This window comes from Felis catus, chromosome C1, assembly GCF_018350175.1.
Source record: "Felis catus isolate Fca126 chromosome C1, F.catus_Fca126_mat1.0, whole genome shotgun sequence".
NCBI classification, from domain to species: domain Eukaryota; kingdom Metazoa; phylum Chordata; class Mammalia; order Carnivora; family Felidae; genus Felis; species Felis catus.
The window spans coordinates 14,422,836-14,435,024 of record NC_058375.1 but is presented as its reverse complement, the minus strand read 5'-3'; the positions used below and the strand labels follow the sequence as shown (position 1 = coordinate 14,435,024).

General features: G+C 51.0%; 1 protein-coding gene across 1 annotated transcript; it reads left to right on the top strand.

Annotated features, from left to right (window-relative positions):
* The first annotated feature begins 310 nt into the window (after window positions 1-310).
* RNF186 (ring finger protein 186) lies at window positions 311-1,940 on the top strand. The gene has a single exon (XM_003989708.4). The coding sequence runs from the start codon at window positions 639-641 to the stop codon at window positions 1,299-1,301; it is 663 nt and encodes a 220-aa protein (XP_003989757.3). The 5' UTR covers window positions 311-638; the 3' UTR covers window positions 1,302-1,940.
* Window positions 1,941-12,189: the final 10,249 nt, after the last annotated feature.

Sequence of the window (12,189 nt, the reverse complement as noted above, 5' to 3'; positions counted from 1 at the left end):
TGCAAATGTGCACAAGGCACAAACTGTTTTCCACTGATCCTGACAGCTGGAGGGTGTGCTCTGAAACCCGGCCGTGGTGGTGTTTCTCCAAGTGGGTTCCCCAGTCCACCTTCGTCAGCATCATGACGAGACGCCTGTTAACGGTGCCTGAAGATTCTTAGATTCCCCTCCTGACCTGCCGGATGAATCTGGGGCCTGGAGATCTGTATTTTTAAAGTCTCCAGAGGCGGGGGGGGATGGGGGGGATTCGAATGCGTCTCAAGGCTCATAAGCCATCATGTTGCCGGTACTCCTCCGGCATCTGAGGTTTCCTGACCTCAACAGGAAAGTCCTGATTCACGGCGCGGGCCCTGCCCCCTTTGGCAATTCAAAGTCTCCAGACCCACAAGTTACTGATTAACCCTAGGTTTCAAGAAGAGAAATAATAATAACTAGAGAGAAGACGTAAGACGAGACACAACCTGAGCAGCCCCGGGAGAGGGGTGCCAGACGGCTGCTGTCACCAGGCGCCTGCCGAGAAGGACAAGGGGACGTCCAGCCTGAGGTCAGACGGCAGCCAGGTCCCAGCGGTGCTGGCTGACCCCCCCGGTCAATGCCCAGGCCCCCAGCTGCCACGTCCCGCTGACTCCGTGCCCAGAATGGCCTGCGCCGAGCCCCAGCGCGTCTCCACAGGAGCCACCGCCACGGAGGCCACAGGCCCTGCTAGGGCTTATCTTGGCTCCACGGATGGCGACCTCGAGTGTCTGGTGTGCCGGGAGCCCTACAGCTGTGCCCGGCCACCCAAGCTGCTGGCCTGCCAGCACCCCTTCTGTGCCGTCTGCCTGAAGCTCCTGCTGTGTATCCAGAACGACGCCTGGTCCGTCACCTGCCCACTGTGCCGCCAGGCCACCACCGTCCCCGGGGGCCTCATCTGCAGCCTGCGCGACCAGGAGGCCGTGGCGGGGCGGCTGGTCCGGCCGGAGGTGCGGCTCTGTCCTCAGGGACTGGCGGATTCCGCCACCTCGACGGCCAGGCACCCCGGCCGGGTGGCAGAGGAAGGGCAGGACGCGGCAAGTGTTAACCGCGTGGCGGCCCGGCGCCTGGCGGCACACCTGCTCCTACTGGCCTTGCTCGTCGCCCTCATCCTGCCCTTCTTCTACCCGGGCATCCTCCGGTGGGTGCTCGCAGTCATTATCACCTTGGCCCTGCTGATGCCCTCCCTCTTCTGCTGTCACCGGAGCAGCCGGGGCAGCTGCTGGCCTCCCCACGGGGCGCTTTTCTGCAGAGAACAGAAACACAGTGAGATCGCTTCCATCGCCTGAGTGCGCTCCGGGCGGGCGGCGCCTGCGGACTCTTGGGCCCCATCAGGCTCACGGCGAACGGGGTCAGGGGCTACGAACTAAGGCTGGTTCCCTCAGGGGATTAAATGCCAGCTGGACTTGCAAGCCAAAGCCGGAGGGCTGTGTTGGGTCAGGAACTACGTGCCTGGATGATAGACTTCTGTCTGTTTGGGGTGGGGGAGGAGGCCCATACCACTTGGCCACAAGGGGCCTCCTGTTCCTCGGACGCTAATGCTCCTGGTTTTCCTTCAGATGCCTTGATGAGGTTATTGCAAAAAACAAATAGAACCAAGACCCCCCTTTTTTGCAGTTTACGTGCCTGGTTTGATTTTCTTGCTTTGTCTGGTCTTTGGCGTTTGGGGCAGTTTGTTCGGATTTGTGGCCGTCACACGTTTTTCCTCGTGGGAAGTCGGAGCCCACGGGAAGTCCTCCTGGGCTGCCCACCCCATGCCCATCCATCTCAACAAAGGGCCCGGTGGCTTCGGTGTCCCCGTGATCGCCCCCAGGGATGGAGGGGGAGAATTTGTGTGCGGGAGCGGTTCTGGGGTGGCCGGGGGTCCCACATTTAGTTGGCAGAGTTGGGGAGGCAGGGAGAGGATGCAGGGGAATCTAGGAATTGCTCCCAGCAGCCCCACCAGGTTTCCCAGCCCCGGGTCATTGGGCTCTGGCTTAACAGAGAATCTCGGGGTTACAAGGACTAACGGCGCCCACCCCCCAAACAGCAGACCCCACTGCCCAGCAGATGCACGGTCTCATGCTACAGAACCAACTCTGTACGGGTGTTGCTTTCCCGGTTTATTGCATTTCAATTCCTGTCTGAGTTTTTGTCATAAAGATAAGATGCCCCATAAATGCAACGGTCCTTGACAATAACTCCACCTTTCCCGCCCGCCCTGACAGTGCCGGTTGTCGGAAAGGCTGCTCTGGGACACAGAGGAGACTTCTGCTGGAGGGAGACGTCTCAGCCAGAGGGGACCCTTGGGGGTGCCGGTGAGTGGAGGGCGGGAGATGATACCTTGTTTCCTTCCAAAGGCCTCGTAATTGGGAAGCGGACTTGAAACCTCAGAGGGGCTCGCTGAGGACAATGCATGGTCCTTCCCTACTGCCCCCTTCCTCCTGGTAAGATGACAGTTTCTGGCCGGATGCTCATTCCTGGAGACCGTACCTCTGTCAGAGAGGAACGAGAGCACTCTGCCATCAGAGCACAAAGGGTTGATCCTGGCCCCATGGGTATGTCTTGTCCAGCAAGGCCCTTGGCCTGAGTTTCATTTTCCCTGAAATGCGCTAATTGGGCTGGATTACTCTTAAGACCCCCGAAGCCCAGAAGCTGAGAGCACTACTGGGTCCCTGAACGGTGGACATGAGTCACCTCGCCCCCGAATTCACACAAAGAAAGCTCAAAATATAAGTACGTGTGCAATTAGCTGTCCTTGAAGTCTGGGTGCCTTCCTTGTTTTCTTAAAAAGGTATTTCCAAGGCAACTCCGGGACACCCGTGCTCTTGGCCTTATTTGCTCCTCACGCTGAGAGCGTGTGTGAGTGTGTGTACACAGGCGTGTGCCCACACACTCAGCCCAAGGCCAAGTGGAGAACACCCTGTCTGCCCAGGATGAGTAAATGATGAAAACTGTTCCACATTTCCTGAGCTGGCCTCAGGCAGGTGCAGTTTGGGATGGTTGCCAGTAGGATCGGGAAAGAACATTCTCTCCCCACTCGCCTCCACTCACATTCCATCTAGTTCTTAGACCGCCCACCAAGAAGAAAACCTGCACCGAGGTCTCAGTTGCTAATGGCAACACTATTTCTACCATCATGATGGCAGGCGCATGTTTATTGAGTATTTACGATGCGCCAAGCGCTGCGCTAACTGCTTCGTATGCGTCATCTAGATGAATCTTCAGCCCAACCTTACGAAGTAGAAATCACTTTGCCAATAACGAGACTGAGGACCAGAGAGGTAAATTCATCTGCCTAAGGTCGCACAGCCAATTGCTTCCAGAGCTCCCCAAGGAATTAATGCAGCGTTCTTTCTGCTCCATTAAGCTGCCTCCTTCGCGTGCAGTTCTGAAACAACCATAAGGGTAGTTGCTGTCTGTGGGCTTGCAAGGGAAAACAGGGAACTAATCTCAAGATCCTCTGAACTTCAGTGATCAGGTGCACGGAGAAGCCGGAGAATTCCAGAACCCATTCTACGTCTATGCTAAATGTCATGCTATGTCATGCGATGTCTATGCTAAAGACAGAGAACACAGAAGTATAAAAATGCAATGGCTTTCCAAGAGACTTTTACTACCCAGCCCCAACCTCCCCTGCAGGAAGCTGTGTGGGCACATGGCCCCCAACCAGTGTGCCCTCCACCCCCACCCCCCCAGGGAAAGAGGCCCTGACAGTGCTGTCTCCACCCACTTTGAAGCCCAGCTGGTCCCAACCACCTTCTGGCCCCTGGCAGTATCTTCATGGAGAGCACTAGAGGCCAATATTGGTGCAGGCTGTCCCGGGGCCGGGGGAGAGAACGGAGGAAACAGGCAGGGCTGCAAAAGCCTGGATGTGGAAGAAATCAGAGAGGCAGGCCTAGGCTCAAAGCTAAGTCTGACCTGGCGTGTGACCAGTAGACGTTACAGGACTTCTCTGAGCCTCACTTTGCTCACCTATAAAGTGGAGAAGGATGCCACACACCTCCCAGAGCCCCCATGAGGATTCGGAGTGCTACTGGATGAGAATCCCATGTCCAAACGGGCTGCTTTTATCACCAATCAGTGACCCTGGTGGGTGAGTGGGCTTTCAGGGGGTCTGTTCACTATGACAGCAGGCAGGGGGCTGGCCTTGACAATGGGGTGAAGCCGGTCCAGAGTAGGAGAATTGTCCAGAACCGGCCAGTCTGGTGGAGAACTTTGCACTTAGGAATTGTGCTTGGGAATTAGGAATGGCAGGGAGAGGCCAAATTTCATCCTTACTGGACCATTTCCCTATTCTGTGGCCTTCGAGTCAGACATACCTGGCTTGATTCTAGCATCACCATTCACAAGCCACCTCACCTATATCTCATAGGGTTGCTGGGTGAGTAATGAAGTCATCCATGGCTGGGCACTGGGGATCACAAGGAGTTAAAGAAGCGGGGGAGAAGACAAGGAGAAAGATATGGGTTGAGTTCTAGAAGGCACTAACAGGCTCATCTTATGTTATTCGATCTTATTGATAAGGAAGTCTATTAAAGCCTGGGCACTAGAATTCACCTCTTCTGTTATCGCCTCAGCATCAGCAGCGTGTCCAACAACGATTAGCAAAATAATTGCTAACGTGACTTGGACGCACCACGTAAAGCGTATTGCATATGCCATCACGTATGCTGTACGAGAGGTACTGTTATTACCCCCAAATTACCAACGGGGATGCTGAGGCACAGAGGGATTAAGTAACTTACTCAAGATCACACAGTGAGGCAGTGGTAGGGCCAAGAGTGCACCGCAGAAGTCCAACTCCAGAGTTTGGACTTTGAGTCACTTAGCTGTATCTGATGGAACGTTCCAGGCATATCATGAGCGTTCGTGGTCTGTGGGTGCATGAAGGGTGAAGAATTAAGAAGAGATGGGGTTCCTCCATGTGGTTACAGCTTCCTGACTTAGTGGGTGCTGGGGGCAGGGGCTTGTGGGGATCCACCCGTCTCCTTACCCATAGGCACTTGCTCATCTCACCTGACAGCCCGTGTTCATTGTTGGGACCTCCTTTCAAATGCCCGGAGGAAGTTTCTCAGCCTCTGCTAGAGCAATGAATTCTTTGTGGCAGAGGAAAGCATTTCCAGGAATGAAGGACCTGCCTGCAATTTCTCAGGCTGCAGGAACAGCATAGAACACAGTCAAAGAGAAATCACATCCAAGTTTCTGAATCTGCCCGGAGCTGTTCTTATGCACTTTGTATTCTTCTCTGAATATCTTGAAATCACCTTTTTTAAAAGGGAGGAATATTTCCCGGGTCAGTAGAGAAGTCTCTGAAGAATTCAGAAAACTCTGGAATCTATACCGCACCTGCCCTGGGCCTAGGCTGGCCCTGTACTCTTCAGCCGGGGCCACTTCAAGTTCAGCCAACAGCTTGCCCAAAGTCTTGTGGCACGGAACTGACAACGTCAGTTCAAGTCAGGTCTGATCGACTCCTAAGACTAGATCCTACCTCTCCCATTTATGGGTGGCAAATTGAGGCTCGGAGAAGCCCAGTCATCTCCCCACCAAAAGTGCCTGTTACGTTAGAGATGGCGTTAGATTCATCATCCACGGTTCCTAAATATCCTAAATAATCTTTGCAACAATCATATTACAATTACTGAATTATTATCCCCGTTTCACAGGTTAAAGACTTAAAGCCCGGGGTGTCAGTGCCTACATCGTGCATGTGCTTTTCTGTGCATATTTCATAGTTTAAAAATCAGTTAAGCCCAATGTAACAACGCTGTGGAGTCTAAGCGGTTTGAGGGCAACGACTCAGTGTGAAACTGGTTTCCAGGACTAACCCCACGCTGAGATGTGTGCCCCAGGGTTAAAGGGCTCACCCAGCGTTATATAGAGCTTTATGGGTTGCTCCATAGACAGTCTGTCCGGTGTGAGGCCCGACTCGGCTACTTACCGGCTGTATGAATGAGTTCCTTATTTCAAACTCTCTGAACCTCAGTTCCCGCATCTATAAAAAGGGGAAATAATCACAGACTAGTGAGCATCAAACAAGAACACCTGTAGAGACCACTTGGCATGGTGTATTGGCACGGAGGACACGCCAATTACGCAAACATGAACCGCTCTAGTTAGGCAAAAAGATGAATGTACCGCTCACATAACCAAAAGGTGGCAAAGGCAGTCTCCTGGTGGGCGTTGGTGACGATGAAATTAGGGCCTGGGCCTTCTTCCTTCAGACTACTCTTCCCCATTTCTGTCTCCTTGTCTCTCTGCACTTGGGTTTTGTTCTCTCCGACCAGCTTTTTCCACTAGCTTGGAAACTTGACCATCTCCTGCCGGTGTCTTCCTAGCTTCACCTCCAGAAACAGACAAAGTGTCTTCCTTTGGTAAATGATGACAAATCCCAAGGAAGGACTCTGATTGGTCCTCTGGGGTCACATGCCCTCCGTGACCAGCAGGGCTGTGACTGGCAGCCCCAATGGAATCTCGTGACGAGAGAGGAGAAGGACCTCAAAGAATGGTGCTATTTGCAGAAGAATGAGGGACACTGAGAAGACAGACAGTAGCTGATGGCCCCGTAGAGAACCTATGTGAGCAGCAGGCGTGTACCCCAATCCCCCACCCTGAATCCAGCTCATTAGAGGTCAACCTCCACCTTGATTGGAGGTCTCTTTGAGGGGTTTGCCTCCTCCCCACCTAATTTCTGTCCAGGTGGCTTCTGATGATAATAATACCATATTTGTATTTGGGGGGAGAGTATGTGTCCCAAACCTGCCAATCAAAGCATCATTAGCCCGGGCCACAGGGTTTGGTTCAAGGGCACTACCTGGAGGGGGTGTTTTCTCCACCAGAGTTGCTAAGCTGGTAGAATGTTTGTCTGGACTTTCTGGTGTCTGTCTTGGCTCCCCTACGGGACAGATTTTTCTACTGGTAAAGCCAACCCAGGGGGAAGCTGAGCCCAGCATTCTCCCTGATAGAGAGAAGTTCCTAATCATTTTATTTGAGTACCTGGGTCGGGCATGCCTGAAACCTGAGTTTCCTCTGGAGTTTTCAATAGTCACACGAGTCAATAAATCCCCTTTCTTTGCTTACACCATTTTGACTGGTTTGTTTTTTCTTGTAACCAAAGGAACCCTGACTCATTTGCACGTGCTTGAGTTACGAGGTCACGTGCAGTGAAAGTTTAGGAGCTGATATGGAGCCCTGTGCATGTCAAAGGTAGGAAGCTGGATGCAAGTGACTAATGAAGTTGAAAGTCACAGAGAGGCAGACAAGAGGGAGGCCACATAGCCTCTGGCTGGCAAAAAGATAAGCCTCATGTCCTGACTTCCCTGATCACCAGTCTTGGTGAGTCCTAGCTCTCTGCCAATCCTATCCTGCCAGTCCATGCGACCCCTGTCATATCCTTGAATATCTCTCTTTAAGGAGGCTGGCTACCCAGAGAATTCCAATACCTCCTCATCCCTTCCCCAACATAAAAGCCAGTGCTTGGTGAGGCCTGTGACCTCCGTTGAGTGTTAAATGGAAGACTATCTGGGGCAGAACACAGCATCGGTGAGTTCCTAGGGCAGACAGAAGGAAGGGGGTTGGGGCAGCCAAGGCAAGCCTCAGGAAGGCTACGGGAACTGACTGGGTCTTGAATCAAGGATTTGATTTGAACAGCCAGAAAAAAAATGGGTTGAATGAGAGTATCGCAGGCAGCAGGAAATGGGAAGCAAGCATGGAAGCTGGCTAGTACACAACATAGTCAGGGGCAGAGAGCAGACCTGTCTGAGTTGGGGATTTGTCAGCGGGAGGAAGGAGGCCATGATGGTGGGGAGGGTCCCATACACCAGGTGGCAGAGGTCCAATACTGGGCATGGAGGGCTTGGTGTGGGAGCACTCAGAGCTCCTAGCAGCCCAGAGAGTCTGAAAGGGCAACAAACCCCGGAGAGAAGTCTGTGGCCGCACGTGTGACAAAGATGTGTCCACTGGAGGTGAGCATGGTGTGGAGGGGGCATACAGCAGACAAGACGTCAGGAGTTCGGGGCTGTTGCTCTGCCCTGGACCCTGAACAAACTCCCTCAGGGCTTCCCTTCTAGACTCTGGCTTTCAATAGCATCCATTCCTGTGTGAGGGGGATAAAGAACAGTTTCAAATAGCATTCATTCATTCATTTATTCATTCATCCATTCATCCATGCACTCAACCATTCAGAAAGTATTTGTTGAGCACCTGCCAAATACAAGGCATTGGGTTAGGTCCTAGAGAGGTGAGAGTCAGTAAGACTTAAGACCACTGAATTTACACGGGGACAGACACTGAGGGCTGCCTGCTCAACAGCCATTGTCCCTCCTGCCTTGAGAGAAACCTGATTTGGGGGGGGGCAGTAGGGTGCCCAATCAATACTGGCAAGAGCAGTCTCTGCTCCGTGCCCCACCCTTCAGAGAGCCCCACTCTGACCCTCCTCCAGCCATGCCCATCCCAATGGAGAGAGGAATTACAAAACCAAGAAGTTGTGCCCACTTAAGCCCACACTGTGGATACCTAGTACCCCGATATTCCCTGTCCAAACAGCCCCGAGCTCACTTCTAGCCTATAGGAGTCAGTCTCTTCCCTGACCCATTCTCCCAAGGGTGCAGTCACCTAGGTTTGAGGAGTGGCCAAGGGCGGTTGTTTGTGGGAGGGGCAGACAGAGCTCAGATGTGTAGGCTGGAGTGTCCACACACCTGTGTGTGAGACCTCATGTGGTATGGGATGGGGGAGATGAAGGATGGGCAGTGAGCCAGGAGCCACATCCTGGCATGGAACCCCAAGGAGCTGAAGGATTCTAAATCCACGCCTGATCTTCCGCGTGGTTCTGAAGGTGTATCTATCGGGCTGGACATGTTTCATTTATCATTTTGTGTTTTCACCCTGAGCCCCACAAATGTTAGGGCTGGCTTGTCCCCATCTACAGGGGTCTGAGCCAGTCTCCGTGCCAGATCCTTCCTTTCCCAGAGTCCCTGGCAGCCAAGGATGGTCATGTGACACAGACATGTGATCCTAACGAGGGGGCTTCTGGGAAATCGTTTCCACCCTGACCGTGGGGGAGAATCCCATGAGGAAAGGCCCACGAGGAGAGCTCCCCTTTTCCTCTTTTCTGCTTTTGAACATAACTACTGAAGGGTGAGTGCCCCCGAGGGAGCCATCTTTGGACCACAGGACAGAGTGGTCCAACATGCCAAGGGTGAGAAAAAGTGGAAAAAGTGTAGGCCATTGCTGACATCACTGAGCTACTGGACCAACTATGGAACCACCTCCCTCTGGATTTTATGCTCCATAAGTCATCAATGTCATGATGTGGGCCACTGTGCTGGTCAACGTCTGATAGTCATAGCAGTGGCCTACCATCCTTTGGAAACGTACGTTCTAAAGTCTAGTGAGAGAAACCAGCGTGGCTGGAAGACCGCCCATCTGGCTGGTGACCATCAGGCCACCCATGGGGAGGATTTTCCTACAGGTGAAGTCAACCTGAAAGAAATTAAGAATTTTTTTTTATCATGTCTGCATACCACTTTTACTATTTTTTTTAAATAGTCCCATTTTTCTGTGCTTAATGTTTCATTTTTGATTTTAAATGTTTAAGATGTTTTTTATTTTATTTAATTAATTATTGTATTTATTTATTTATTTATTTATTTATTTATTTATTTATTTATTTATTTTGATAGAGAGAGAGAGAGAGAGACAGAGTGCTCGCAGGGGAGAGGCAAAGAGAAAGGGAGATACAGATTCTGAAACAGGCTCCAGGCTCTGAGCTGTCCGCACAAAGCCTGATGCTGGGCTCACACTCATGAACCGTGAGATCGTGACCTGAGCCGAAGTGGGACGATCAACTGACTGAGCCACCCAGGTGCCCCTGTGCTTAATGTTTTAAAAAGAAATAGGTCACTGTCATACATTAAAAAAAAATTTCTTTTTGCATTATAGAAAGTAATTCTTAGAAACTTAAAAAATGAGGGGCGCCTGGGTGGCTCAGTCGGTTGGGCATCTGACTTCAGCTCGGGTCATGATCTCACGGTTCATGGGTTCGAGCCCTGTGTCAGGCTAACACTGGAGAAACGGGGGAGGACACGTGGTTCTTAGGTCAGAATTCTGTACTATCTTTGTAACTTTCTATCAATCTGAGACCATTCCAAAATACAAAGGCTATGAAATAAATAAATACCAGAGAGATCACATCCTAACTTGGTATTTTGGAGAGCCAAAGGCTCTGAGCTGAGGCCTATTCTCCCTTTGCTAAAAAGGAAAATTAGCAAATGCTAAAAGAGCAGGGTAAAATATTGCTCAGCCCTAAAAAAAGAGGGGAGTCCTCCAATGTGGTCCTCCAACATGGAGGAACCTGGAGGACATTGTGTTGTGAAATAAGCCAGATACATAAAGGCAAATACAGCGTCTGAGCTCACTTTTGTGTGGGGGCCCAGGTCATGATCTCGTGGCTCATGGGTTCGAGCCCCACGTGGGGCTCTGTGCTGACAGCTCAGAGCCTGGAGCCTGCTTTGGACTCTGTGTCTCCCTCTCTCTTTGCCCCTGCCCTGTTCGTGCTTTGTCTCTCTCTCAAAATTAAAATAAACATTAAAAAAATTGTACCTTGGGGCGCCTGGATGGCTCAGTCAGTTAAGCGTCCAACTTCAGCTCAGGTCACGATCTCATGGTTCGTAGGTTTGAGCCCCACATTAGGCTCTTTGCTGACAGCTCAGAGCCTGCAGCCTGCTTCGGATTCTGTGTCTTCGTCTCTCTCTGTCTCTCAAATATAAATAAACATTAAAAAAAGTTTTTAAATTGTACCTCAAAAAAAAGAAAGATGCAATGGCATTAAACTATGTTTTCAGTGGAATAAGGATTGAAGGGAACAACTTTTTCATGTATGATCCAAGAGGTTCATGTAAGTTCATGGGCCAGCTAAAGTTACCTCACATACCACTGATGATGTGGGTCTCATCCATTAGAAAATATCAGACCAGGGGCAAGTGCAAAGCATTCTTAGATAAGAAGCAGGCAGAGGTCGTCACCCAAGCCTCTGTATAAGAGATAAGACAGAGGACTGTGAAATGATCACCTAACACACAGGAACAATGGGGGGAAATACTAACCCAAGCGGCTTTGACCCCAACCTCCTGCTGCTTAGCTTAGCCAATTCCAATTCATTGGACCAATTGAAGGTCCAATTTAACAAAAAGATGTTTAATTCTCTGGGTCAAAGATGCCTTGGAAATGCAAACAAGGGATTGCTCATCAATATAACAATATCCATGGTAACCACAGACCATCTGCAGCACCCTCCACTGTGGGCCTCCTCTGATGGTGGGTCCATTTCCTCCCCAGGGGAGCCCTATTTATTTCTGAGTGTTGTTAGGAAAGAAGTGACCATAAACATTCTTCTGGGTCCTTCAGTCTCAAGTTCAGCATAAGGGCATCATAAGCATACTCTACAGGAAGGGATGAGTAACTGTCATCGGTGACATCACCCCCATATTTCAGTTCCATTCAACAAACACCAATGCCAGGCCAGTCCCACCTACATCCTGGAAGGACAGACATCTATTGGACATAGTGAAGGAGCCGTCTCCTGCTTTGGATTCATGATCTGAAAGTCATCTAAATAGTTCTGAACCTGTATTGATATTTAAGCCTCTGAAAAGACAGGATAGCAGAATCAGTCGGGTCTGGGGTCAAATCCTGGCTCTGCCATTTTGCGGAGAGTTGACGCTGGCCAAGTTATTTAACCTCTCTGAGCTTCAGTCCCTTCCTCTTCGAAATGGGGCTAATCACGGTATCAACTGCACAGGATCGAATGGTATAAAGTAAGTATGGAAAGCATGTAGCATCAGCCACAGGATAGTGTTCCCTAAACAGTATCCATGGTTACAATTTTGGGGAGAATGAAACCCAATCATTTGGTTGTTCCAAACCTGACTGATCACCAGAATCATCAGGGGGAACTTGTTAAAAATAGAAATTCTCGGGGCGCCTGGGTGGCGCAGTCGGTTAAGCGTCCGACTTCAGCCAGGTCACGATCTCGCGGTCCATGAGTTCGAGCCCCGCGTCAAGGCTCTGGGCTGATGGCTCAGAGCCTGGAGCCTGTTTCCGATTCTGTGTCTCCCTCTCTCTCTGCCCCTCCCCCGTTCATGCTCTGTCTCTCTCTGTCCCAAAAATAAATAAACGTTGAAAAAAAATTAAAAAAAAAAT